This window comes from Syzygium oleosum, unplaced genomic scaffold (genome assembly GCF_021117445.2).
Source record: "Syzygium oleosum isolate NSW1041296 unplaced genomic scaffold, Sole_v2.1 Sole_v2.17, whole genome shotgun sequence".
In the NCBI taxonomy this organism is placed as follows: Eukaryota; Viridiplantae; Streptophyta; class Magnoliopsida; order Myrtales; family Myrtaceae; genus Syzygium; species Syzygium oleosum.
This window is the reverse complement of record NW_026607501.1, coordinates 3,226,695-3,252,017: the sequence shown is the minus strand read 5'-3', so window position 1 is coordinate 3,252,017 and position 25,323 is coordinate 3,226,695. Positions and strand designations below refer to the sequence as shown.

Here is a 25,323-nt window from a genome sequence, read left to right as displayed (position 1 = left end):
ATTGTTGAGAGAGAGCATCTCTGCTGGTATCAAAATATAGGAAGAAAGGCCTACGTGGCATGCCCGGACATGCACTCACTTTGAGTACATTAGTCTTTAGTCCCCTCACCAACTCTCTCTCTCTACTCTTCTACATGTTCTTCTAAAGTCTCCCTCTAACTTTTTGCTTCAACGGCCAGTCCAAGCATTTATGGTTTGACCAGCTTAATCTCTCTTATATTGCACACCAAGCGTTGCTCTTCCTCCTATCCAAATCTCTCTTTGTCTCTCTCTCTCTCCCTCTCTCTCTCTCTGGCCTGTGAGAGGAAAATGAGGAAGCCTTGTTGCGAGAAGAAAGGGACGATGAACAAAGGAGCGTGGACAAAGCAAGAAGACCAAAAGCTCGTTGACTACATCCATAAACATGGCGAAGGTTGCTGGCGCTCTCTCCCTCAAGCTGCAGGTACTTTCACACGCACGCGTTTTTTGCTATTTCCACTCTGCGCTGCTTTGAACCGGTGGCGGGCTCAGAAACTTTACGTTACGAGCGAAACATAGAAATTTAAGTCAAAATGCGATAGAAATTATTTATGTTCCTGTGAAAGAATTGCAGCAAGACAGCTAAAACCCAAGCTACGCGTACAATGTTGCAATGCATGTGCACTTAGCTTATGCAAGTAATTCGTCAAGCTTTTGAAAATCATGTAATGTGCTGTTGAGGGTTTTCTTTTTGGCTTTTCTTGGGGGGTTTTACATTTGGGTTGTGCCAGGTTTGCTTCGTTGTGGGAAGAGCTGTCGACTGAGATGGGTCAACTACTTGAGACCAGACCTTAAACGTGGCAACTTCGGCGAGGATGAAGAAGACCTCATCATCAAGCTGCATGCACTCCTCGGGAACAGGTGAGAACAAGAGAGAGATGACACTTTCTCTTCATACACAGCTTCGGTCTTCGAGCACTTAATGAGGTTTTTCGCATGCATGTTTAGTCATTTCACTGCTCATGATCATACATTTATATATGTAGAATGAGAGGGAACAAGGAACTCTTGTTTTTTTTTTTTGGTTTCCATTGGAAGTGCCCCAGAACAAAAGAAACAATGTGAGATATCTCAAGAGAGAAGAAATAAACGCTCATTCTACATTTGCTTTGGTATTCTTTGTTTGATGGGCAGCATAATTATTCGGTATTTGATTAGACAAAAGTGGCATTTACTGCTACAATTAGAAGCTCGCTTTGAAAGTTAATAATCGATAGTTCGAATGGCAGAACAAAACAGAAACTTTAGTAGTTTCGTCTCAGCAGACTAATAAGAAAGTAGACTGGCCTACATATGGTGCAACTATCAATATCATCTCGAGCATTGTGTTGTGTTCCTTTTCAAACAGAGAGCCAAAAGCTTTCAGCTCTTCATTCTGTTAGCCCACCACTGTAGTTTATAGGACACTCGCACAATTTATTGGGACCTCCTGTAGGATCGAGCTATAGCTTTTCTTTTTTTCCACATTCTCGGTTTAACAATCATTCAACTGTTTACTAAATGTGTACTAAATGATGGGACAAGGATGGAGTCAATTGTACAATATCTAACTCTGACAAAAAATTTTGTCCGTTTGTGTTTTGGAAAATATGAAATCCTTGGAGTCCTGATTGTTGAACAATCTAGTTGTACAAAACGTACTAATCCCGATGAAACGACCATGTTCTGTCGACTCAGGTGGTCCCTCATTGCCGGAAGATTACCGGGACGGACGGACAATGAAGTGAAGAATTACTGGAACACCCACTTGAGAAAGAAACTCATGCAGTTGGGAATTGATCCAAACAATCATCGACCCGGACCTGCTGTCTCTGGTCCGAACAAATCGCTCGGATCGAACAATAGTTCGACATGCAAATCCAAGAACTCGCAGGAAGAAGAAGAAGAAGAAGAAGAAGAAGAAGAAGAAGAAGAAGAAGAAGAAGAAGAAGAAGAAGAAGAAGAAGACGTAGGTTCTGTCCTGCAATGCTCGAGCAAACCCGAGAGCAATACCAACTTCCTGCCCGACCTGAATCTCGAACTCACGATAGGCCCCCCGCCGATCGAAGAGCAACAACAGTCATCGCACATCGAGTCTACTCAACTTAGTTTCTCAAATCTTTCGGCTATTGTAAGCTGATGGCTAAATTGTTTGGGCACATTTTGAGATCATCTGATGAGTCTTTTGTTAACAAAACAGTTCGCTCACAGCAAGCACGAGTGGAAACATGGTAGAAGTAGTTTTTAGCATAGCTCACTGTCACACCTTACTGTTACGGTTGAAGATGAAGACCCTTAGTCAAATCGAAACGTGGACATATTGTCCCATGACGAGTGACGTGTACAGTGACCAAAGTTTCATCAGTGCTTCGATTCGATTGATGGATTGGAAGATGACCGTTCATGGAGAATGTAGGAACCCCATTTTCTTCTTTTTCTTGGGTTTGTAGGGTAAGTCTCCAAGATTTACTCGTCATGGTGGATCTATGATCCAGAGGAAGTAGTTCATTCGAAAAGCATTACATGGGTAGGAGAGCATATTACCTAAGCCTAATAAATCTGAAAAATTCAACATCCACCTGTAAATGTGAATGGAAGATTAATTGGACATTCAGTATAATCCTATTATTTTCACCTCACTTTTGGAGAATACGTGAAGGGCTCAAGAGATTTCTTTCACCTTCAGTTTTCTTCAATCTCATTTGCGTTTTTAGATACGGAAAAAGTATTTTCCTCCCCTCTATATATTCTGGCTTCCCATACGGACAAAAGGGCAAAGTTAGAAAGAACAAAAACGAGCAACGTATTCCAAGCAATTGTATAAACACGGCGGAAATTGTCGGACCAGCTTTTGCTTATCTTGGAAAAAAACCCAACCTAGGAAATTATCGAAAGTTGCTCCTCAAAAGTGGCACAATGACTACGAAACCTTTTTGAAGATAAGGGGCAGATCTGGAAGTTTGCTGGAAAAATTGTCAGAGAGAGAAAGAGAGAGAGAGACTGACAGAGGTAAAGAAATAATCATGTCATGGGTTTACGAGCCAAAAAGACTGCAACGAAAATCTAGGTCTGCAATCTCTTTAATGGACTAATAAACTAGCTAATATCAATTCGTGGCATATCAAACATCGTCTGTTGAAATCATAAGTGAAATGATTTTAGCAGATTCTTGTTGGATGCTTGAGCCCACCGACGCTTGATTACGTACTTATGAAGCGTTACATCACTTTGTAATTGATTTGGTAAAGCTACAAATCGCTTATTCAATAGAAATTTTAATTGACAGGCAGAAGTAATGTGCTAAAAAACGTAGACATTTCTATATGTAATAGCTAAAAAGATGCTCCGATGGAACTCATTAACTAAATTCGCAGAGCGTTGCGAGGGTTTAACTTCAAAGATTAGAGGGGAAAAAAACGATTCTGGTGAAACCCTAAATGTTACATTAGGTCAAAGACACTTTGAAGGTTCTAGCGACAACCAAACGTTCAAAGCAACAGCTTCCTACTTCACATGAAGGTGTTAGGAACAGTTCGTGCGCAGCAGTAGTTGTCAATGTCACTTCGGGAACTCGTGAATGGACAGCCGGTAGAGACTCTGTGCCCCTCCATTTGTTCGAAGAAACCTTCGACCAACCACGGTTCTCTCCGAAAAATGAAAAATTATTTTTATATGTAGGTTCGAAATATGGGAATTAAATGCCACCTCGCTTGGGAAATGGGAATGTTTATCTACCGTTCAAGGTTAAAAAGCGTCGGGCCTCACCAGATGTTCCTTTCCCTGCGATTGTCGCGTTTCTTGATTTTTTAGAATTTACCATTCAATGACACCCGCATGCACTTTCGTTGTTCTTGCCTTGACGCTTTTAGGGTTTTTCAATTATGGAGGATGTAGCCCTAGCTAAGCCATAGTTTTGGAAAAGGTGATAAATGTCACGCAAGATTTTCCACAGACATTGGTCCACAAATCCGTTCTATATAATTAGGTTTTGGAATAACAAATGGCAGTTAGATTTCATTTTGGAGATAGCACATGGTCATATCCATGCATCTTTCAAGACCCCTTCTTCTTTTTTTTCTTCCTTTATCTATTTAATTATTCGAATATATATTTTAGAGGATTTATATTGCAAACAGTATTTGTGAAATGTAATTGTGGGTCTTCACGATTTTTTGAATTATGGAGGAAGCTACGGAGAGAAATACACAGCATGCCATGCAACCCAAGTCCCATAAACTTTTCGGTTGAATTTTGTTTTTTCGATGATCGGTGTATATTTTTCTATTAAAATGGATCTTTTAAATTAGTTTTAGTCTTTCAACATTTGGGACACAAAACTACGATTTTACATATGGATTCCAAAGTTGGGTTAATTAAGTCATAAGGATTCCGAAGGAGATCAATTGCTATGGATTCTCCTCTTTATCCTTAACGTTTTCCATGCATAAGATTCCACAAAAGACAGAAACAAATCCACTATTAAAGTTTTCCATGCATAAGACTCAACAAAAGAGCAGTTGAAATTGACTAAGAATCCATCAGAAAAAATGGCTATTAAAGTTTTCCCAACTATCCGACCAAAAAAACTAAAGTTTTCCCAAGTAATTTTCTCCATGGGATGAATGAACGCATTTTCAAGTTATTTTGGCTTGACAATTTATCCTACCGATTCCGACCAAACTAAAAAAAATTATCCTAATTAGGGCTATGTTACACGCGGTTGGCCTGTAAAAAGATGAAGTCTTTAGGTACCATTAATCGATTTGCGAAGGTAAAATTCTTGTTTTCAGGATCAATCAAATGTATTAAAGAATTTGGAGTGCCCCAAAATTTCTCTCGCATGATCATTGCATTTACGTGCAAAAACCTCACTAATTAACATATAATAAGTACTTACAGTAGTTAATATTATACAAATATAAACCATGAAAATTGGAGTGTATCTAAAAAATACTGTCAGTTTGGGGAAAAAGAACTTAATCAGTCCAAAAGCCCTGCTATTTTCTCGCATAATCGGACTTGATTAGGGCGGTGCATATAATTAATTGTACCATCGACTGGGCTCAAATTGTTCTCTCTCTCTCTCTCTCTCTCTCTCTCTCTGTATTTTTAAGGATTTTTCCACCATTCGTCTTTGATATATCTGCAAAATCTCCAAATCTACAATTGACAAAGCAACGTCATGTACTTCCTGGTGCCTCGTGTTCTGTGCTCCCTTTTCAACCCCACCTGTTATTCAGTTGAAAATCATATGCTTCCCTCTAACCTCTTGCTTTCTTTCTCTTTACCAGAACACACCCACCACTTCTCTCTCTCTCTCTCTCTCTCTCTCTCTCTCTCTCTCCCGAGCATGAGGAAACCTTGTTGTGACAAGCAAAAGACCAACAAAGGTGCTTGGTCCGAGCAAGAAGACCAGAAGCTCATCGACTACGTCCAAAAGCACGGTGAGGGTAACTGGAATTCCCTGCCAAAAGCTGCGGGTAAGCTTCTGTCTCCAATAGAATAGAAGAAGCCGAGAATAAGAAACAAAAACGAAAAAATCCGTCCATGTTTGTACGATTTTGCGAGCGTATGGAGATATCGACGGTGAGAAGCTCGATAAGTCGCTTTCTTTCTCACTAGCCCTAATCATACTTATGCTAATTATGCCAATCGTCAATTGTGTTGACACACTTGGTTTGATTCGAATAGGTTTGCTTCGTTGTGGGAAAAGTTGTAGGCTAAGATGGCTGAACTATCTGAGGCCCGACCTTAAAAGAGGGAACTTCGGTGAGGATGAAGAGGACCTCATTATCAAGCTCCATGCTCTTCTAGGAAACAGGTTGGTTTTGATTATTAACCCTAGAAAATCAAAAGCAAATTCGCTCTGATCATACTAGAGTCAACACCGAAATAATCGGTTGATAGAAAATCTAACGTGATATCACTCCGCAAACTGTCTTTCTAGGTGGTCTCTCATAGCCGGAAGATTGCCCGGAAGGACAGATAATGAAGTGAAGAACTATTGGAACTCTCATCTGCGGCGAAAGCTACTAAATAAAGGCATCATTCACCGCCGACCATCAGCAGCAAAAATCAAATCCTCGACTGAGGATAAGACAATTCATCACTCAAGTGCAGCGATCTCCTTCAAAGAAAAAGGTGTATCACCAGAGGATGATCGTTTGGACCTCAAGCTCGGGGTGTCCAGCGGTCCGGCAAAGCACTTGAAGCATGGTCAAAACAAAGGGGTTAACGGGCAGAAACCGCATCCTACGCTGCTATTGTTTAAATGATGTTTTTACATAGACTTCATGACCTGAGATATGGGTTGAGGTTTTAGTGTGCTTCCCTTATCTACAAGTTTATCTAACTCTGATAATTAGGTGAAGAAAAAAAGAACCAACACGTGTGTAAGTTATTTGCATGCTCTCTCCTTCCACAAATATTGCAGAGGATGGAGCTAGGCATGTGGGATTTAGAGGCATTATTATGTACTAAATGTAATGGCGTGTGTTGCTAGGAATCTTGAATTTCAATTTGCAGGATAATCCTGTATCATGCACATGCATAGATCCATCAGTGCATAATACAAGATTTAGAGGCATTATTATGTAATAAATGGAATGGCGTGTGTTGCTGGGAATCTTGAATTTCAATCTGCAGAAAATCTTGTACCGTGCACTGATGGGTCTATTCATGTGCATGATACAAATTCCTTTGCCAGGAGATGATATATAAATCGTTTAATTTTCTAGGATGGTGCACGTAGAGATAGTGAATGAGAAATGTGCATATTAAGCCCCCACGGATAGCGCGTTTGATAGTGACTTTCAGAAGATTTCCAGCTCAAAAACTGAAAATCATTTGTCCAATTCCCACCTGCATGCAAACTGCTCTTGTAAGGACACTGTACAGGCCAAAGGCTCGAACTTAACCATTTCATGCAGCTTCCAAGGTGCTCCATGGATCCTTAGGTAGCCGGACCTTTGCGCTTGTGCTTTGAATTATAAAAAAAAAGTATATATAAATGTGCATTTTCATCCACTATCAGTTTGTTATTAAGATGTTCTTTTGTGAGTGAGAGTAGAGAAAATTTCTTTGAAGTCTTCTCATTCATGATTATAAACCCATTTGTGGATGCAAAGGAAGACGTCACACAATTATCTCCATTCAATGAGCCGAGCAAAAGCGAAATTGGCGATGGATGGCTTGAGGACAGGAAATCATTCTTTTTGACCGCTGCAGTAGGTGGTCCTTTTCTCTTCACCAAAAACAAAGAAAAAAGGGCACTTGTTGTAAGGTTGCATTTACATCCGGTTTGATTTTTTTTGTTCTATCATGTAATAGTTATTACCTCATAATAAAATAGAGCTGTAGTAATTATTAAGCTGTTCGGTTTAAGTGATGTAATACTTTTTTACACCATTTAGTTTCATGAATGACATATGTAATAAGATAAAGAGTATGTTTGTTTGAGTGAAAGAATTTTTCGTGAATTAACTTTCCGGACTTTCACTCGTTTGGTTTGTTCAAAATGATTTGTCAACGGAAAACTATTTACGGTTAAAGAAAATGTTCGTGCTTAAAATAGGAAACATGAATTTCTCAACTTGAAAAAGGGAAAACATTTTCCTTAAAAATGATATCCATGTAAAGCATTTTCTTTTATCATAAATTTTTTCTTGAAACAAACACACTGATGCATTTATTTCAATGAAAACTTTATGATAAAGAAAAAGATTTCCATGGAAATCATTTTCAAGGCAAATTGTTAGTTTTCATTTGTTTTATGGTTTAGGATTTTTATTTTCTATTAAAAAAATTAAAGTGATTTCCTTCTTGCCAGAAGAGGAAGTTTCCTCAATCTAAGCTTCTTGTTTTCAATGTGTTTGTTTTGGAGAAAACTTCATGGTAAACGAGAATACTTTACATGGATATAATTTCATAGAAAGTTGGTGGTTTTTATTTATTTAGTTATTTAGGAAAAGTGATTTTCTTCTTGCTAGAAGAAGAAGTGGGTTTTTCCCAATTTAAGCTTGTTGTTTTCAGTATATTGGAAAAAATTGGTGTGTAATGATTAGTTTTCTGTTATATAAACATCAGAAAGTCGAAAACCAATTTCGCAAAAATAATTTTCGTTCAAACAAACGGACTCGAAAATAACAACGGATTTCCCAAATTACCCCTAAAAAAGACATTGGAGGGAATACGACGATTATTCATTTAATAGTCAATAATCATTATTCATGAGTTTAATACCACATATAAATCATCAGATATGTAATTTTGTATATCAAATATTTACTTTATTTTAATAATATGTTTATACCCACCCATCGGTGGCCGCGTTGGTTTGCGCTCAATTCCTTTCACGAGAGGTCCTGGGTTCAAACTTGCCCATCGGTGATTTAAGTGGGGGGTCGTGGCGGTGGGATGCTGCGCTAGCCCCCCTCGAGGACTAGTCGGGCATCACCGCTAGTTTGAGCCCTAGCTCGCCGGTCGCGCGGACACTTCGGTTATAAAAAAAATATATATATGTTTATGATTGTAAAAAAATGTAAGCATAAAACGTGCGAATACAATAAATATTATGTCATAGTAACTATCACTTTAATAACCGATACGCGCCCGCGTGCACACACATACATATATATATATATATATATATATATATATATATCTATACACATTGTAGACGCACAGCAACTACTATAAATCGTGATGTCTTTCTAGGGTACCACTAGTCTCTTTATCAGTTCTTATATATGTGTTCTACATATCCATGCGAGTCTTTTACTTGTCATACGATGATTAAGATAAAATTTTTGAGATCAGTGGCAAACGTAGCCACTAAGATCATGACGAGCAAAATATATAAATTTACATGCCATTTTGTAGATTATATTATATACTTGCAAACAAAAAATTACACTAATTACCACAAGAGGTCGGCGATAGTGACCCTGCCTTGGTACCTCCATATTGCTTGTGCCTCCGAGAACAATTTGCTTTTGCTGAAACATGAAATTGTGGTTTAAGAACTAACAGACTACCTAGCAGCACTTACGCATGCATGATCATAAATATGAGGTCAAATAATAATTTTCTATATTGAGATAATGGCATAGTGACTCTCACAAGACACATTTTATCTTGAGGTCCAAGGTTAGAACAAGTTATGTTTGTATAGATTCATTGTATAATCTACCGAACTACTAAAACCCATTTGCAAAATTACATGCTAAGGTAGACGACAAATTACGATGGAGTGCTCGACATGACTTTCATGGAAAATTTAGGCTTTATTAGCCATCAAGTTAGAATGATTATGGCCCTTAACCACCGGGATCTGCTTGAAATAATCTGTCTTCTCATCAAAAGTGCACTTTTTAATCAATCCTTATATCAAGGCTTCGTTTATCTTTGTTCCAGTGCCTCCGTTTGGTGGGTAGCTGCCATTTCATGGTGGTAGTCTCTTATCACACCAGCAGAAGTTGACGTTCCTTGGCCAATTTTGCACAGTACATCCATGGGTGCCAACTCAAAGTGGATTTGCAATGAGCTTTTTGCAGCTTTTCCGCGCAACAGAGACGGAAAGTCCGCTCGACCACGTTGGAAGAGCGTGAAGTTCCATCACCAACTTTTCTCGCTATATATATCAGGAAGATCAAGCAAGAAAACAGTGTTTTCTGGCCAGGAAATGAAGTACTGTCATCAACTGAAGTGCCATTTTTTTGTTTTTTTGTAAGGAATATTTTGTGGAGTGAGTTTTAAAATAAAAAACCTGATGAATTTGTAAGATATAATAGGTCAATACAAACTAAGTTATGCAGTTCCATCTCTATCTGAATATTAAATTGGCCCCTGAATCTTCTGGGAGCTCTCTATAACCCTATCTTGTAAGTTCTTACCCTTTTATCTGACTTTATACCATTTTTCAAATAAGGGGTCAATGATGTTTGATTATTTTTGTGCCCAAAATGTGGTCAGGCTATATATGACTATGACATTGTCTTGCTTTCATGTTCTTTCTATTTTATTTTTCAATTCAAGAATTGGAGTTCTCTCGCGAAAATTGTCTGTAAATAAATAATTAGGGAAAGTCAACGATTTTCAATGCACTATCAAATGAAGCATCGGTGATGTTTAAGCAAATGGGTCTTGTTGAACACTCAAGCGGAGTCCGTTCTATAGCTCAGATATATCAATTCTACATATAAGTGTTGATATACCTCGCACTATTCAATACATACTTCATATTTTGCAGAGTAAGTTTTTCCTTCTTGGTCGGAATTTTGCAGATTAAGTTCAGATGCTAGAAAGTCCTTGCGAGCTCATCGAGAGAGTGAGCGCCACATATTCTCAGACTCCAAATAGGGTTTGTGCAGTGAAGATGCTTTGAACTAGGACTGCGTGCCTTGGTCCACCAAACATTCCATCAAGTTGAAAGGGGATATGAGATGAAATTAGCAAGTTTTTCGCATTTATTCATTTTCTCTTGCAGTTTCGAGTCTTCAGTGGTAGTTGCATGTGATCTTTAGCCGCTCAACTAATGCGTATGCTCACAAGGTACGACCTTCTACTTTTTATGCCAGAGAGAGAAAGAGAGAGAGAGAGAGAGAGAGAGAGAGAGAGAGAGAGAGAGAGAGAGAGAGAGAGAGCACTTTCTCATCTACCATTCAATATAAACATGTCTGTGGGTGCATGTCTGCTTGCAATTCCATCTGAAGGACCTATCCAAACTTAGATTGTGGCTCTCACTTTAGAATAGTTTATATACTTATTACCAACTTGATAGGTCAATTAAGTCGAGGAATATTTAAAATTTGTGCTGCTAACACGTTGATTACGTTGAGGAAAATGAAGGGTGGCAGCTGCGGAAAACGATTTCTTGGTGTGATGGAAGCTTCCTCCAACATGAGTTTGATTTTGAGGAGGATTGTCAAAAGTAAAGAGCTAAATGCCTTTTTTTGACGAATTCGCGCTTTTGCATTTGACTACCATTTGTGGTCCCTGAACTTGTTGTGAATTATCAGTTTGGTCCTCAGAGTACTTTTTTGACTTGGATTGCCTGAACTTCCTTACATTTCAAAACTAGCTCAGAAAAATAATGGCACCTACAAAAGAGCTATTATTTGTGGATTGGCTTTCAAATTAACATATTGATTATGAACAAGAAGTTTGTAAGTTAAACAATGGCTAGCCAAGGAGAGAGAGAGAGAGCTTTTGAGTGGTTCTTAAACCACTGTCTATTGCCAATTGCATTCACTATTATAAAGTTATTTTGTGATGAGCAATATATTCCTGCAACCCTGGTTGAAGGAAACTCCCTCCAACCATATCTTTGATTGGTGGGTAACAAGTTATGCACATGACTTATATAGAAAATTAACCATAATTAAATGTAGGTGATGTCCGTACTTATAACCCACTAATCAAACGTGTGGTTGGACAGTTGGAGGAAAGAAACGACTCTTCCATGACAAGAACTTGGAGTCTACCATGTTGATGTTCTAATCACCATGCACGAACATATTTGAAATTCTTTCTTTTTGTATTCGACACACCCTTTTTAGTTGTTAAACAAAGGGAAAACCATGATGTGCTCTCGTAAACACTCCAACTCTCTCATAAGTATTGTGGCTCATAATACATATGAGAGAGGCATTTACTTGGAAACGATTTCATGAAAGGTCTTAAAAAAGAAGAATTATTATGAAGACAAGTACATTGAGTGCTCTCTTGTTGCTAACAATTTAAGTTTTGAATCCGATTGGTATATTTCCTTTTGACAAAAAAATACAATTGATGATGTAATAATTGCTTGACAAGTATGTTATTGTTAGCAAATCCATAACTTGCTCGTCAACTGAGATGTGTAAATTTGGAAAATGATCAACAAAAGAAAAATTAGTTTGGATTTGTTTTTGTTACGAGAGAATTATTGTTAGCAAATCCATAACTTGCTTGTCAACTGAGATGTGTAAATTTGGAAAATGATCAACAAAAGAAAAATTAGTTTGGATTTGTTTTTGTTACGGGAGAAATGTAAGTTGAACTTTCATTGAGCCCAATATATTAAGCCCTCATCTAAAATTAAACCAACACCAAAGCCCGAACCCGTTTCATGATATATGGATGACTCGGGCCAGACTTACACCACCACCTTCAAGCCCCCATCCATAAGCCGACCCCTGAGCTCTCTCATTAAATCGATGAGCTAGTCCATGAAGCTGTCCATCAATCAAGGGCAACAATTTAAGGACAAAAATTGCTAAAAATGGATCCTGAGTACAGTTATGAGTTGGGTTGCGTATGAATCGCTAAATTTCCATTACATATAAAAGGATCGATTTGGGTCAAATCATTTTCGACCGACCCAACTATTTGATGTGCCTAATTGTGGGTACTCATGTAAGACCCACCATTAAGTGAGAGAATGAAGTATATAAATGAAGCACACAATATAATCGCGTTGCAATGATCACTAAAACCCTCGAGATTTATATCACCATAGATACTTCATAGAGACTATACAAAACCTAATTGGGCATTTCCAATTACGTCCAAAAATCAAAATTCGAACCGCACTCGAAGGTTAGGCATTTCCCTTTCTCTCTTAGCATTTACATTGGAACTTAGGCCAAATAATTCAGCACAACCAGAAAACAAGAAACCCACCGCTTCCTTCCTAAATGTTATGTGGGCTAATAAGCGCTAATTGATTCTAAGTTTGTCTTCTATGCTTGACTTACTTAGGCCCGATAAAGCGAATTTTTCCATACTTTCATATTTCATGAGCTCCTAAAGAAAGAAAGAAATGAAAAAGAAAATTGGGCTGATTTGATACCAATTTGGGCCTCATCTTAAGGCTGGTTGTTCTCAGCAGACAGACACTTCCTTTGGTCTTGAAAACAGTTCGCTTCTCCGCTTCCAAAAGACGGGCGATCATGTTTTGAAAGATTTTGAAAGCCTTGAAGGCCTGCTCTTGCAAAAGTAACTTTGAAAGAGAAAATCAAAGAACCTGTGAGATAGATGAGAGTATTTGGCTCTAGGTCTATCACGACCTCCCTGAACCGGTCTCGCCACCTAGGAGATTTGGCTAATGGATTACGAAGTTAAACTTAACTCGGGCTCTCCCAAGCCCATACCAATTCTCGACTTGGGTTTAAGTTGTTAACATGCAAATTAATTTCATCTAGGAGTCACCACTAATCCGTTTTTGGTGGGCTGATTAGAGAAATGCTTTACTTCTACGAACTAGAGATTCAATGGGTACAAGGACTTAATTACACTAATTGAATAACTAGTTCCCTTTCAGTACCTAACCTTGTTCAGTCACCACCTAACGTGTTCACATCAATTGTGAGTCTCAAAGTTCCATCCCTAACCAAGCTAAGGGAAGTAACCATCAATACATGAACCTAACTTGTCTAATCAACCATATGCAAGGTTAAATTGAACGCGCAATTCAAAATGTGTGAATCAAACAACGTACAATTAAACATGGCACTAATCACACAAAATGGGCAAAAAAAGGCAATTCCAAAGCCCAAATACTATTTTTTATTTGTTTAATTTTATAATATTAAAATAATATTAAATGGACCCGGGTCGGACCTCCACATCTTACCCGGATAGAAGCCAACCCGGGCGCATCGGCCTAGGTCCACCGCGAGGTGGGCTCCGCGAAGGCCCAACTTGGAAAAACCCTAAAACCCAAATAAAACAATTAAATGTAAACACTCAAGCCCAGCCCATTAAGAATAAAAACTTAAATAATACTTCGGCACAATTCGGCCCACCCACGAAACGACCCAAAACCTAAAAGGCCTATTCTAATCTTGAACTAAAAAAGCCTAAAGCCAAATAAAACCTAATAACCTTAAACCCAGCCCAAACACCAAACAAAACTCTAGAGCCAAAACCCTACCCGGTTGTGACCCACGCACCCGACCCGGTTCGCGGCCGCCGACTCGACTTGCCTAGAACCCTAGCGCCCGCGACCCATGCTCCTAATTTGAACGCTGACCGCTGCCCCGATTTGGTATGCCCGTTCGGTTTCCATGGCCGGGACCCTTAGCCTCGTGACTGGGCCCGTGCCTGGCCACCGCTCGCCAAGCCCCAGCCTCCGCGGCTAGGGTTTTTGGTCCAGCAGCTAAGCCCGTGCTCGGCCGCCGCTCGACGAGCCCTAACCTCTGCTGCTAGGGCTTTTGGTTCTGCAGTCGAGCCCTTGCTCGGCCGCTGCTCGGCGCGCGTCCGCCCGACCTACATGGCTGGGTGTTGTCCCTCTGCAATCAGGCCCGTGCCTGGCCACCACCCGTCTCACCATTACCGGCCAAGTGCGAGAGAGAGAAAAAAAATAGATCTCTTTAGGCATTTTAACAAACGGTTGGAGTGCATTTAAGAAACATGGGATTTTCGGCTTGATCAAGGCTCAAAACGGACCAAGGTTTTCGATGCAAAACACACGGAGAAGCGGTAGCAAGCATGAAGACTTCACAGGCTGGAACTCGTGCAAGCCGGACGGCTACGAGCTCCGGCCAGTGGCCTGAGAACAAGGGAACGCAAACCAGAACAGGGGAAGGAGAGACGGCCATTTGCAGCACTCCCTATCCGGCTTGGTGGGGGCAAATAAGGGGGACTATGTCCAGTTGCCTCGCACTCTTTCGAATAGGAATCCTCAGGAGATCAACCCCCAAATCGAACAAATCGGGATCCGGCGAAAAACTCGAAACCTAAACTTACCAATGCTCGGCATGAGGGAAGGAAGGACGTATGTAGGTTCTCGGCCACGACACCAACACGGCGGTCGCCGAAGGATCCGGCCGGACTCGCTCCCACTCACCGAACTCTCTTGTCCTTTCTCTCTCCGCGTGGTCTCTCTCCCTCTACCTCGGGAACTCTCTCTGTTCTCTCTCTGCCTCTCTCTCTTGGGAACTCTCGCTCTCTCCTCCCCGACCCCTTTCTCTCTCCCATCTCTTCCATTTTTAAGGCCAGCTAGCAGGCGCGCATGGCTCCTGCCACTTCTAGCCTGCCGCGGCCAGCCAATCTCCCGACTATGAGATCATGTTGCCCCCTGCCTTGTCTGCTTTGGCTTGTACGTCCGCTGCGGAGGCGTTGAACGACGCTGGGGGGAGAAGATGAATAGTGTGTGGGCCAAGCCGGGGGAAAAAGACAACAGGCTGGCCCGTGTGGAGGAAAAAAGGGGAGAAAAGAAAGAATTAAGGTTGGGCCGAGCTCGAAGGGGAAATTGGGTCGGCCTGGTTCCAACTGAACCGGGTCGCGTCTCTTTGATTGATTTTTTTTAATTAAAATAAATAATACAAAATAATTATAATAGTGAATAGCCTATATAATGCAAATGTTACTACTAACAATGCAAATGCTCTTGGTACCTATATGTTTAAGCATTTTTAATGAAAATCTTTTTATTAGGGCTTAAAAATTAATCTCCAATTTTTTGTGCAGTTAAATCCTAAATGAATAGCCAAATTTAGGTGTCAACAGCTGCCCCTCTTTGAATAGGAGCTCGAAGAGGTTCCTTTCAAAGACAAGAGATACCTAAATTTGTCGGCGGAAGGCAAGGGAAAGTAGGCTGCACGCGAGAAAAAAAACGAATCTAAATGGACGGAAAGCATGGTTTGAGAAAGTATGGTTTAAGGTTGGACCACAAACCTTTGGAAAATGTGGTTTAGGGTTGGATCGCAAACCTTTTGAAGTGTGGTTTAAGGTTGGACCACAAACCTTTGGGAAGAGTGGTTTAAGGTGGGACCACAAACCTTTGAAAAGTGTGGTTTAAGGTTGGACCACAAACCTTTTGAAAGTGTACCTAGGTTTACATACTCGTAGGTCGGATTGGATTGCGTAAAGGCTCTCTGCCAGCAAGGCTTGTAAAGACTCAAATAATGAACACTTAGGGGCCCTTGCCTGAGGATTTGATGGATCGCCTGATAGGTCCTCGCCAGCAGGGCTTGAAAAGACTCATTATTTGATGACCACCTGGGGCTCATCGCCCGAGCATCTGATGGATCACCTGGTGTGTCCTCGCCAACAGGGCTTTGGGAGTTCATGAGTGCTTGGACGTATCCTAGCACTTCTGAGAATAGCTTGAGCATCGGTGTTGCTCGATTTTCAAGGAAACATCATCCGTCTTACATGATTAGTAATAACATGTACATGTATTCATCGTGGAGATAAACAATCGGCACTCTCAAGAACACATGCTTCAAAATTAGTTCAATTGGGGTTCATGCATAACAATTTTAACATGTTTGCATCACCAACTTTCCACTGGGGATAATTATCATTTAAAACAATTTTCACTCATAACATGGATTATCTTGAAAGTGCTAAATGAGAGACTTTCGGTTAAAAAGGACTTCCGTTCACTCTCATCAAAAAGAGTTATTTTGTGAGAATCACTCCATCTTACCATCATCATGTCGACAAGGGCCCGAGTACTCTCACAAATGGTACAACCTTACCAATTTGAGGGATCTTTATCAGGACCGAAATGTAGGTTTGATCAATAGCTTAACAAAGAGGAGTGTCCAAGTTGAAGCCTCGAAAGAAATACTCCGACATCATCTCCAGGTTTACAATTCAAGAACCCTACAAAATGAGATAAAAACAATCTTTCCCGCACTTCTTTGAGCGGAGCTTATGTACATCTAAATTTCTACGTTGATTCAAGTGCCCTAATCTAAAAAGACTTTATGAGGGACGTAACCTAGGCTAGGTTTATGGGTAAAGAAATGAGAGGACCACAAGCTCAATGACGTGTATAAGGGTGAGAATTGGTGATTATCTTGACATTGCCACCGGTCTTCTTCCTTGCCATTGGGGACTGTCTTCGTAGATGCACTATCCATCTTGACCATTTGATATTCGACTCATTGAGACTTGAAGGACGACTATTGCTTGACTGGGGATAATTTTGTGATTTCGCACATATCATCTTAATATTTTTACTTCCTCTTTAATACATGGGCATCGGCCTCACTTTACAGGCACACTTTTATAGGCACAGTGCCCAAATCTAAAAAGACTTTATGAGGGAAATAACATAGGCTAGGTTCGTGGGTTAAGAAATGAAAGGATCACCGGCTTAATAACGTGTATAAGGGTGAGAATTAGTGATCATCTTGACATTGCCACCGGTGTTCTTCCTCGCCATTGGGGACTGTCTTCGTAGATGCACTATCAATCTTGACCATTTGATACTCGACTCCTTGAGACTTGAAGGACGACTATTGCTTGACCGGGGATGATTTTGTGATTTCGCACATATTATCTTAACATTTTTACTTCCTCTTTAATATATGGGCATCGGCCTCACTTTTACAGGCACACTGCTTTTAATGCCCGCTAGTTCATCATTTTTTTCTCTTTTTTGTTCTCTTCTCTCTTTTTTTTCAACATTTATATCTATGGACATTAGCCTTGCTTTTACTAGTCATACTGCTTCTTCATGCCCCATAGTTTTCATTTTTTCTTTTTTCATTTTTTTTTATTTTGCTATTTTACTTTACTTATGTTCTGGCCTAGACAAGCACAAATAGTACAATGCTATTGGAATCTCGGGGTCTTCATCTTCAATCGGCACTTCGAACAATAATGTTCGAACAATGCCAACCTTTGCCTTGCCTCAGTGTGGGGGATGATCACCAACATAGATCCAGTGTGGCACGGAGTGATTTTACAGGCTCAATTGGGCTATGCAATGAATATAAGTGTGTAGGATAGAGAATAAAATGTTTTTCGTTATCCTAAGGCACTTGAATTCCCATATGAGTTCATCTGTAATAGAGGCACTCAAAGATTGATGTAAGTGAGATCAAGAGAATTTCTACTCATTTTCTTATCTCGCGATGCCGACTTACCTCCAGTTTGCCCCAATGTGGGGTGGTTCCTGATAGGGATAATATGAAAAGAAAACTTTACCAGTGTTTGAGCTTCAAATGGTTAAGCAAAGGATAACCGGTAATGTTTGGGATAGAGGAATAAAATGCCCCTCATCACTTTAGTTGCTAGACCTATTATGAGATAACCATTTACCTTGCGAACATGGAATTTCCGCTCACCTCATTGAGGATTAGTGTATGGGACAAGGTATGGAACAAGGCTTACCTTTCATCATTCCGACATGTCTCATTTAGCATATTCAAGCATTTCCGCACCATTCATTAAATTGTCTATTTTAATGATCCTTAGTGGAATCAGTGACTTAGACAGATAAAATCATTTCGCAAAAACCCCTTTTCGAAGGGCATGGACATTTTAAACTTATCATTCTCATGCACAAGAAAGTTCATAACTACGTAAAAATCAATCGTCGGACATTACTTTGAACATTCATTCAAAGAATTGTCATTACGAGAAATGTTTCCCATCCTTGTAGTTCAGCCTCTTCGTCGTTCGATCCTCTTTTTGATGCGGTTGGATGCCTGAAACACAAAGACATATACATGTATGGAATGTATGCATGACATGCACGATGCTAAGTGAAGGCCTGCTCTTGCAAAAGTAACTTTGAAAGAGAAAATCAAAGAACTTGTGAGATAGATGAAAGTATTTGGCTCTAGGTCTATCACGACCTCCCTGAACCGGTCTCGCCACCTAAGGAATTTGGCTAATGGATTACTAAGTTAAACCTAGCACGGGTTCTCCCAAGCTCATATCAATTCTCGACTTGGGTTTAAGTTATTAACATGCAAATTAATTTCATCTAGTAGTCGCCACTAATCCGTTTTTGGTGGGTTGATTAGAGAAATGCTTTACTTCTACGAACTAAAGATTCAATGGGTACGGGAACTTAATTACACTAATTGACCAACTAGTGCCCTTTCAGTATTTAATCTTGTTCAATCACCACCTAACGTGTTCACACCAATTGTGAGTCTCAAAGTTCCATCTCTAACCAAGCTAAGGGAAGCAACCATCAATACATGAATCTAACATGCCTAATCAACCACGTGCAATGTTAAATTAAACGCACAATTTAAAATGTGTGAATCAAACAACGTGCAATTAAACATGGCACTAATCACACAAAATGGGCAAGAAAAGGCAATTCCAAAGCTAAAATACTATTTTTTATTTTCAATTTTTTTTTAATTATTTTAATAATAAAAGAATGTAAAATGGACCCGGGTCGGACCTCCACATCTGACTCGGGTTAAAGCGGACCCGGTTGCGCCAGCCGGGTCCACTGCGAGGTGGGCTCCGTGAAGGCCCAACTTGGAAACACTCTAAAACCTAAATAAAACAATTAAATGGAAACACCCGCACCCAGCCCACTAAGAATAAAAACTTAAATAACACTTTAGCCCAATTCGGCCCACCCATGAAATGGCCCAAAACCTAAAAGGCCTATTCTAATTCTAAACTAAAAAAGCCCAAAGCCTAATAAAATCTAATAACCCTAAATCCAGTCCAAACACCAAACAAAACCCTACCCGGTTGCAACCTGCACGCCCGACCCGGTTCGCAGCCGCCAACCCGACTCGCCTGGAACCTTAGTGCCCGCGACCCACATGCCCGATCCGAATGCTGGCCACTGCCTCGATTTTGTACGCCTGTTTGTCTTTCGTGGCCGGGACCCTCAGTCCCATGGCTGGGCCCATGCCCGGTCGTCGCTTGCCAGGCCTCAACCTTCAAGGCTAGGTTTTTTGGTCTGACAGCCGAGCCCGTGCTCGGCCGTCGCTCGACGTGCCCTGACCTCTGCGGCCAAGGCTTCCAGTTCCGCGGCCAAGCCCTTGCTCGATCGTCGCTCGACGCGCGTCCACCCGACCTACATGGTGGGGTGTCGTCCCTCCGCGATTAGACTCGTGCCTAGTCGCTGCCCATCTCACCATTATAGGCCAAGTGCGAGAGAGAGAAAAAAAAACAGATCTCTTTGGCCATTTTAACAAACGGTTGGAGTGCATTTAAGAATCGGGGGATTTTCCGCTTGATCAAGGCTCAAAACGAACCAAGGTTTTCGATGCAAAACACACAAAGAAGCGGGAGCAAGCATGAAGACGTCATAGGCTAGAACTCGTGCAAGTCGGACAGCCACAAGTTCTGGCCAGTGAGCCCAAGAACAAGGGAACGTAAACCAGAATAGGGGAAAGAGAGATAGCCATTTGCGGCACTCCCTATCCAGCTCAGCGAGGGCAAATGAGGGCAAACGTGGTAGATCGAACTATGTCCGGTCACCTCGCACTCCTCCGAGTCGGAATCCTCGGGAGATCAATCCCAAAATTTAGCAAACCGAAATTTGGCGAAAAACTCGAAACCTAAACTTGCCAAAGCTCGGCGTAAGGGAAGGAAGGACGTGCATTGGTTCTCGGCCATGACAAAAACACGGCGGACGCTGGAGGATCTGGTCAGACTCGCTCCCGCTCACCGAACTCTCTCGTCCTCTCTCTATCTGCATGGTCTCTCTCCCTTTCCCTGGGGAACTCTCTTTGTTCTCTCTCTACCTCTCTCTCTCGAGAACTCTCGCTCTCTCCTCCCTGACCCCTTTCTCTCTCCCATCTCTTCCCGTTTTAAGGCCGGCCAGTAGGCATGTATGGCTCCTGCCACCGCCAGCCTACCGCGGCCGGCCGATCTCCCAACCCTGAGATCCCGTTACCCCCTGCCTCGTCTGCTCTGGCTTGTACGTTCGCTGCAGAGGCATTAAACGACGTTGGAGGGAGAAGATGAATAGTGCGTGGGCTGGGCCGGGGGAAAAAGAAAACAGGCCGGCCTGCATGGAGGAAAAAAGGGGAGAAAAGAAAGAATGAAGGTTGGGCCGAACCCAGAGGGGGAACCGAGTCGGCCTAGTTCCGACCCGACCCCATCACGTCTCTTTGATTTATTTTTTTTAAATTAAAATAAATAATATAAAATAATACAAAATAATTATAATGGTGAATAGCCTATATGATGCAAATGTTACTGCTAACGACGCAAATGCTCTTGGTACCTATATGTTTAAGCAATTTTAATGAAAATCTTTTTGTTAGGCTTGAAAATTAATCCCGAATTTTTTATGTAGTTAAACCCTAAATAAATAGCCAAAATTTAGGTTTCAACAAGGTCTACACGCCATATGTGGTTCATGAATGTACCCGATTCGATGGCCGTCATAGTTGCCAGTCGTAGGAAATTTCATATCCAACAATACCTTTGATCGATGGGTTACATTTTATGGACATCACCCTCCATACGAACTTAATATATATAAATGCAAACGATACCATGTTTGTAACCCACTAATTAGAAAACCGATTAACCACTGGGATTTACCCGAGTGGCCACCCTTTCTACTTGGGAAGGGAAAGGTGGGGAGTTCGAATCCTCACCTTCTCATGGGGGCTTGGGGTGGGAACGTATAGTTTCAGATGTGGATTTCAACTCCCATGCCTTGCAAGAGGCAGAGCAAAAGTCTAAGAGTGAGTTGATAGTTGGAGTAGAACAAACAAAAAAAAAAATTAAAAAACTGGTTGAAAGAAATTTTCTTTAATCAAGGATGAATGAAAACACAGCCCTTTAAAAAGTGAGTTATCCAAATCCGGGATTGTCACTTGGGAGAAATCTGATAATATTGTCATTAAACTTTGAGAGACTGTAAGCTTTGACCATTAACTGCCGGTTCTACTTTACTGGCTACTTTTAACCATCTAACTGTTTTCAATCCAAGCACTTTGTAATCACAATCGGCCGAGAAATCGAGTTCCGAAAATTGGTTGCGATCTATCATGACGTGCATGTAAGTATCGAATCCAAGCTAATGCTCTATACGTCATCCGAAATATCGTGTGACCACGACGTAAAAGCATTTAGAAAAAGTTACTTCAAGTCATAGCTTCTTTTACTCATCTATAGGAAGACATATAAATCATTCATTTTTTCTTTTTTCACGTGGAATATCGAATCTAATTGGAAGCTTTCCATCCGTTGTCCCAAGCTAAAAATGAAACCTTTTTTTGCTTTCTTTCTTGTTGCCAAAGCTACAACTGAGTCCACAATAGTCTGTCCTGTTATTCCTCTCGCATGTACTCGTATTGGAAAAGTGGGTACGACCGAATAAAGAAAACTTTCCAAACTTGTGAAGCAAATAAGAAAAATTGACCTATAGGGACCATAGTAAATGCCAGGCAGATCCAACATGTGTGGGCGACAGATTGCTTCATGTGTGGTCCGACTTAGATATTGGCAAGTGGGACTGGTCTCTCATTCAACTTCTGATCGAGACATCCAATTGGCAACTACGTTCACAGCTCATAAAGGATTTTATACAGGACATATTCTTGATGAGCAGCTTTTTCATTTATGGGCAGAGTCTATTCACATCAGTGCTCATGTTGAATTTATGTCTCGAGTTTGAATCGTTTACGGAACGTGACTCACTTGGATAAATTTCATATTTATCGTGAAGATATATATATTTTCTTTTGAAGAAAATATTTAAAATTGCCTATAAAAGAATTCCTTCTTATGGCACGTAAAGTGAAGGACGTCTTCAACAGAGAAGGAAAACTGGTGGGCCTGGTCAAAGTTATTCTTTGTTGACTCTTGGAATTAAATAATAAAATAAAGAGAAAGAAGGGGCACACATATAAAAGGCACAGAGTCGCACTAGCCGCAAACGCCCACGAAGCTCTCAGGGAAGGACGCCGCGCGAGAACAAATAGAAAGTACGTACGACGTTCTTGATTTTGATCATACGAGAGCGTTTCACTTTGGGCTTCAACACGCGGAGATTTGTGTAGTGAGTTTATTTTGTCCAATTAAGTTGTTTATTCGTAAACACTTTGAGTTTGGGCTTAAACGTAGGTGTGGGAAACACTCGAGCGTATGAGCGAATTGTAACTATGATTCTCCGATTATAGTGGATTATTTGTTGCTGGCTCTCCCCGTGGATGTAGGTACCGATATTCGGACCGAACCACGTAAATCTCTGGTGTCTTTTATTGTTCCTCATTTATTTCTCTGGTATTTTCGTATTGACTTAATTTGCAAGATCCTGTCGTTTCCGCATTATATTTCCAACAGCTTATAAGATAGCCCAGATTGGACGGAGCCAAGTAGGTCTAGAGAGTAATTTGAACGCGGTTCTGGAAAACATTTCCTAGTTATAAAGCACGGCTCAGTTGGCCCCGAGACAAGCCTGAATCTACCTAAAGAATATAACGTGTTTCTTCCGGTGATAGATGGGCTCGGGCAACAAATTAGGCTCGAGCTTAAGGCCTAACCTGAACTCGGCTATAGTGATTACTTTTGTTACAAATATAAAACTGGGTTAATATCACGAAAAATCTAAACTGGTACACCTGTGATCAATGTACCCTCCGTTAGTTTCCGACAAATTTTACTGTCAAATTGCTAAGTTAAATGACACGTGGTAGTTAACGGATGTACCAGTTTGAAGTTTTACCATCCGTTTGTCACATATATATGAGTTTGTGATTTTTTTTTTTGTATTAATCTAATTTAACGGAAGGTAAATTTGTCACAAATGTACCAGTTTAGGTTTTTTTATGGTATTAACCCTATAAAATTTAAAGTCCTCTTTGATACACACAAGTACATTCACTTGCTATTCGTTGTACAAAAAGATACTCATGCCATCAATACCCGATTAAGTAATAAGTTACATTACTTACTATAACCATGTTTTTATCTCCTCCCCCTTCTCTCTTATAATTATCACTTTCCTTGCTTGTTGCTTTTCTCCCAATCAATTAACAAGAGAAAAAAGTTTTGCCTTCGTCCAAATTTTAGGTCAAGATAGTTTCTTTACTGGGAAAATTACCAAAAAAGTTTAAACCTATTGCAGCTATACCAATTCAATCCTAATCCTTTCAATTGTGCCAATTGAGTCCTAAACATTTTCATGTTTTGCTAACTGAGTTTATTCGGCTAATTTTGGCCAAAAATTGCTAACGTGAACAATTTTTGTAATTTCTTTTTAGGCTCCGTTCGTTTGGCGGAAAATATTCTCCTTTTGGAAAATATTTTCCCGTAAGTCATTTTCCTGGAAAATGTTTTCCCGGAACATAATTTTCCGGTGTTCGGCGACCAATATGAAAAAGTTTCGGAAAATATTTTTCCGCCGACGACGGCGGCGGCGGCCGAAGCGGCTGGCATGGGGCAGCAAGGCTGCACGGCCGGGCTGCGGGCGGCGCAGCTCGGCAAAGCGTGCCCGGTGGCGGGGGCCGGAGGATTTGGCGGGCGGGCCGGCAACCGGGCGGCCGGGCGGGAGGCGGCCGGGCCGGCCGGCGACCGGCTGCGGCGGGCGGGCGGCGCGGCGGCGGCGGGCGGGCAGCCGGCGACCGGGGGCGGCGACGGCGGGCGGGCGGCCGGCGGCCGGCGGTGGTGACCGGCGATCAACTTCCTCTCCCATGGAAAACATTTTCCCTCCCATGGGCAATTTTGCCTTCAATTTGGGAGAAAATGATTTCCTCTTTGTGAAAAGAGGAAATCATTTTCCTCAAAACAATGAAGGATTTGGGGTGGGGAAGGAAAATGTTTTCCCTCGCAAAACATTTTCCGCCCCCGAACACCGGAAAACGCGGAAAATATTTTCTGGAAAAATATTTTTCCGCAAACGAACACAGCCTTAAAATTTGAAATTTTTAATAATTTTTTAGTCTTTTCTTTCTTTTTCTTTTAATGTCATTTATTGCTTAAATTAGTACTAATTGCATGAGGGTGTTTTTCCACTTTACATAAATGAAAATATGATTCCATTCAAAATGAGGTGGAAGTAGCCACACCCAAATTGAAAATATCTTGGTGATTTTTAGGTGTCGAAGGAAATTTGTCATTGACCAGCCGAAAATTTGCATAAATTGTACAAAATTCAAGTGAAATTTTTATCATATGTTATTGTTATATTACTTGTATTGCTATCACCCGAATGTCTTCCGCTGAAACAGAGAGACACTCTGCTCCGATTGACCGCATCTCGTTGACATGGACTGCTACCTGAAACACTACCATCTGTCGGTCGTAGGAGGCCTGCCCAGGTGATTTCCATTGTTTGAATTTTTTTTTCTCTTTTCTCTATCCGTTTCCCATTTTATTTTTGTAGTAAAACGAGAATTTGTCTGACAGATAATTACAAGACAAGTCTTAAAACTTACCACGGTAATGCGCTTGAGTTCTGAAACTTTCATTTCGTACGTTTAGGCTGTGTTTGTTTTCAGTAAAATGTTTTTCAAAAAAACTTTTTCCAAAATCTCTGATATATTTTCCAAACAACAGAAAATACTCTTTTAAAATTGGGGAAAATGGTTTCCCTTTCTCAAAAAAGTAAATCATTTTCCCATTTTTCTCACACTAGGGCTTCTTCCTCTCTTCCCTCGTGCC

At 40.8% G+C, this 25,323-nt stretch overlaps 2 protein-coding genes across 2 annotated transcripts; both read left to right on the top strand.

Moving 5' to 3' along the window:
* Positions 1-245: 245 nt before the first annotated feature.
* LOC115676562 (myb-related protein 308-like) lies at positions 246-2,431 on the top strand. The gene is made up of 3 exons (XM_030599517.2): positions 246-442; positions 750-879; positions 1,696-2,431. The coding sequence occupies exons 1-3, from the start codon at positions 310-312 to the stop codon at positions 2,135-2,137; spliced, it is 705 nt and encodes a 234-aa protein (XP_030455377.1). The 5' UTR covers positions 246-309; the 3' UTR covers positions 2,138-2,431.
* A 2,737-nt stretch (positions 2,432-5,168) lies between these two features.
* LOC115676561 (transcription repressor MYB6-like) lies at positions 5,169-6,502 on the top strand. The gene is made up of 3 exons (XM_030599516.2): positions 5,169-5,477; positions 5,689-5,818; positions 5,945-6,502. The coding sequence occupies exons 1-3, from the start codon at positions 5,180-5,182 to the stop codon at positions 6,270-6,272; spliced, it is 756 nt and encodes a 251-aa protein (XP_030455376.2). The 5' UTR covers positions 5,169-5,179; the 3' UTR covers positions 6,273-6,502.
* Positions 6,503-25,323: the final 18,821 nt, after the last annotated feature.